The 2,538-nt window shown below is 45.7% G+C and overlaps 1 protein-coding gene across 3 annotated transcripts in view; it reads left to right on the top strand.

Moving 5' to 3' along the window:
• Positions 1-2,538, top strand: part of Naxd (NAD(P)HX dehydratase) — a 20,713-nt gene that overhangs the window by 697 nt on the left and 17,478 nt on the right. For 2 of the 3 annotated variants that reach the window (XM_048800636.1, XM_015484075.2), the window contains exon 1: positions 2,030-2,162. The exons of the other annotated variant lie outside the window; for it this stretch is intronic. In XM_048800636.1, coding sequence (XP_048656593.1) covers positions 2,045-2,162 — 118 coding nt within the window. In that variant the 5' untranslated portion in view covers positions 2,030-2,044. Of the gene's footprint in view, positions 1-2,029; positions 2,163-2,538 lie in introns of those variants that run through there. 3 annotated transcript variants of the gene reach the window in all.

The raw sequence follows: 2,538 nt of genomic DNA, 5'->3' as shown, positions 1-2,538 counted from the left end.
CGCGCGGGGCTGGCGCGGAGGCCCCGGGCCCGGCACCTCCCAGGGCCGGCGGGTAGGAGGGGCTTAGGTCGCAGGTCGCGTCGGGTGTCCTCTCCGCCTGGGAGCCGTCTCCCTCGCGGGCCCCAGCCGCTCCGGCAGTCGGGTGGCGGTGCGCAGGGGCGCCGTGCGCCCTGGGGGTCGTTGGGGTTGGCCCCTGCTGTGGGAGTTGGCGCGGTCAGCGCCGCGGCATCTGGCTCTGGGTTTTCAGCCGACTAGTTCTTTTTATTTTTTTTTTCCAATTTTTAAAAATTGTCGGTAGACCTTTTTGTTTATAAGCGGTGCTGAGACTCACCCTTGCTAGGCGAGCTCTCTACCGCCCAGCCCCAGCCCCCTGACTAGTTCTTTTTTGCTTAGTTGTAGGTGGACACGACACCTTTATTTCGTTTATTTTTATGTGGTGCTGAGGATCGAACCCAGGGCCTCGCTCCACAACCCCAGCCCTCAGCTGACTAGTTCTGAGTGCACTGAGGGGCCCCTTAGTTTACACCACCAGGGTGGCTTCTGGGGCCGCTTTAGAGACTTTTTTTTTTTTTTTTCCCTCTCTGTTGGTAGTTGTTTGCCTTGAATTTAGATACTTTATGATTAGTTTACAGGGTTTTTCTATACACTTATTTTAAGTTTCATTATTAAATTTTCGTGAACTTTCTGAAAAAATGATTCTTGGCTTTAAAACTTCAACGCCATTCAGACGTTAGGATGTGTCTTGACTCAGTTAAGGAATGCTGACACATGCTTCTAATTCGCGTTCACTTAAAGCGCTTTTGGTACAGAGAAGACACACTTCTTTAAAACCAGCGAAACCCAAACAGATTTGACCAGGTTTTCCGGCCTGGTTTGTTAGGAAGCCAAATTGACTTATATAAGTATCATTGCATTTTAAATGTGCTCTTGGCAAGGCCTTTTATCCTTCAGAACTTTGGTGTTTATATTTAAATACTTACATGGATAAATCCAAGTGGTGTGTGACAGTAAGCCAACTGAAATTTGATGCACTCTGAGTGTTGGGACATTTAACTGACTTTCCTTTGATCTTTTTTTTTTTTTCCTTTTGTTCAGGGATTAAACCTAAACCTAAGGGTGCTCAACTACTGAGCCACATCCCCAGCCCTTTTTATTTTTCTTCCCAAATGTATTTAGAGTGCATTTGATAGACATTTGACTTTTGGTTGGTGAAGTGAATAATTTTGCTAAAGAAAAATTTGGTTTGCCTTCAAATGACAGCTTTTTTTTTTTTGTACCTAGGGGTGCTTAACCACTGAGCCACATCCTTGGCCCTTTTTTATATTTTATTTAGAGACAAGGTCTCACTGAGTTAGTTGCTAAGTGCCTCGCTAAGTAGCTGAGGCTGGCGTTGAACTCTCAATCCTCCTGCCTCAGCCTCCCAAGGTCTTGGGATTATAGGCATGCACCACTATGCCTGGTTATATGACAGCATTTTTATGAATTTTTGAGAGATGAATTTTGCATTGGTGGGTTGGTTGTGTGGCTTGGCTTGTCCATTACTAACAGTGCATCTTCATGAATCTCCTCCTCTCTAGGCCTCAGTTTCCTGGTCTGTAAAAAAAGATAAACTAGCTCAGTGTGAGAAAACTGAACCACTGTGCCTTTAATTCACCAAACACTGATTGAGTTTTCTCTTCTTTGGCAGTCTTTTTTGGATGAGGGTGGGTATCCCACATGAAGACACTGTAGCTCCCTTCAGCCAAGGTGGGAGTGAAGCTATACACTGCAGGCAGAAGGTGATAGGGTGGTCTCACCAGCTCAGACAGGAAAATGGCCATCTTATGACCGTTAACCCTCCTACATATGGGTCAGTGCTGGAAAGATGTCACAGCTACACGAGTAATAATATTGCTTTGCCTTTGGCTAGCACTGTGAATTTTTAAAATTTCATAATAAAAAGTTTTTAAAATTTTAAAATTAACAGTTATGCTTTTAAATCAGTTACAATTACATTATGCTTTTAACATAATTCCAAAATGCGTACATTTGAGAGCTACTTCTCATGTCCAAATCTTCAGGTAATTCTGATGCTTGCTGTCCTCAAGGATTCTTGGACCTGGCCCTTGCAGTAGCATCACAGCTCATAAACTGGGGATCCAGCAAAAGTCATTTTTGTGGGGGTAGGGGCCGATAGGTAGGGGTTTCACTTAATTGCCCAGGTTGGTCTTGAACTCCTAGACCTAGGTGATCTCCCTGGCTTCTGACTGCTGGGTTTATGGGCAATGTACCCAGCTCCCAAAGTCTTAAAATGTGATGGCCCAGAAGAGGAGGGAGAGGTAAGTTTTGCATTGGTGGGTTGGTGAAATTGTGCTGAGAGCCACCGCCGAGTCTGTATGGCCCCTGGCATTTTGCCAACAGTATTGATTGACAGGCGAGGCATTACTATCCGCCTCTGCCGCAGCTTTTGAGTTCTCGCACTATTTTGGAGTTCTCGTGGGGATTTCCGGGGATTCCCCGAGAGTTCCCATTGGTTGGGGAAGTGCAGGAGGAGGGATT

The sequence above is a fragment of the Marmota marmota genome, unplaced genomic scaffold (genome assembly GCF_001458135.2).
Source record: "Marmota marmota marmota unplaced genomic scaffold, marMar, whole genome shotgun sequence".
In the NCBI taxonomy this organism is placed as follows: Eukaryota; Metazoa; Chordata; class Mammalia; order Rodentia; family Sciuridae; genus Marmota; species Marmota marmota.
This window is presented reverse-complemented; position numbering and strand designations above follow the sequence as displayed.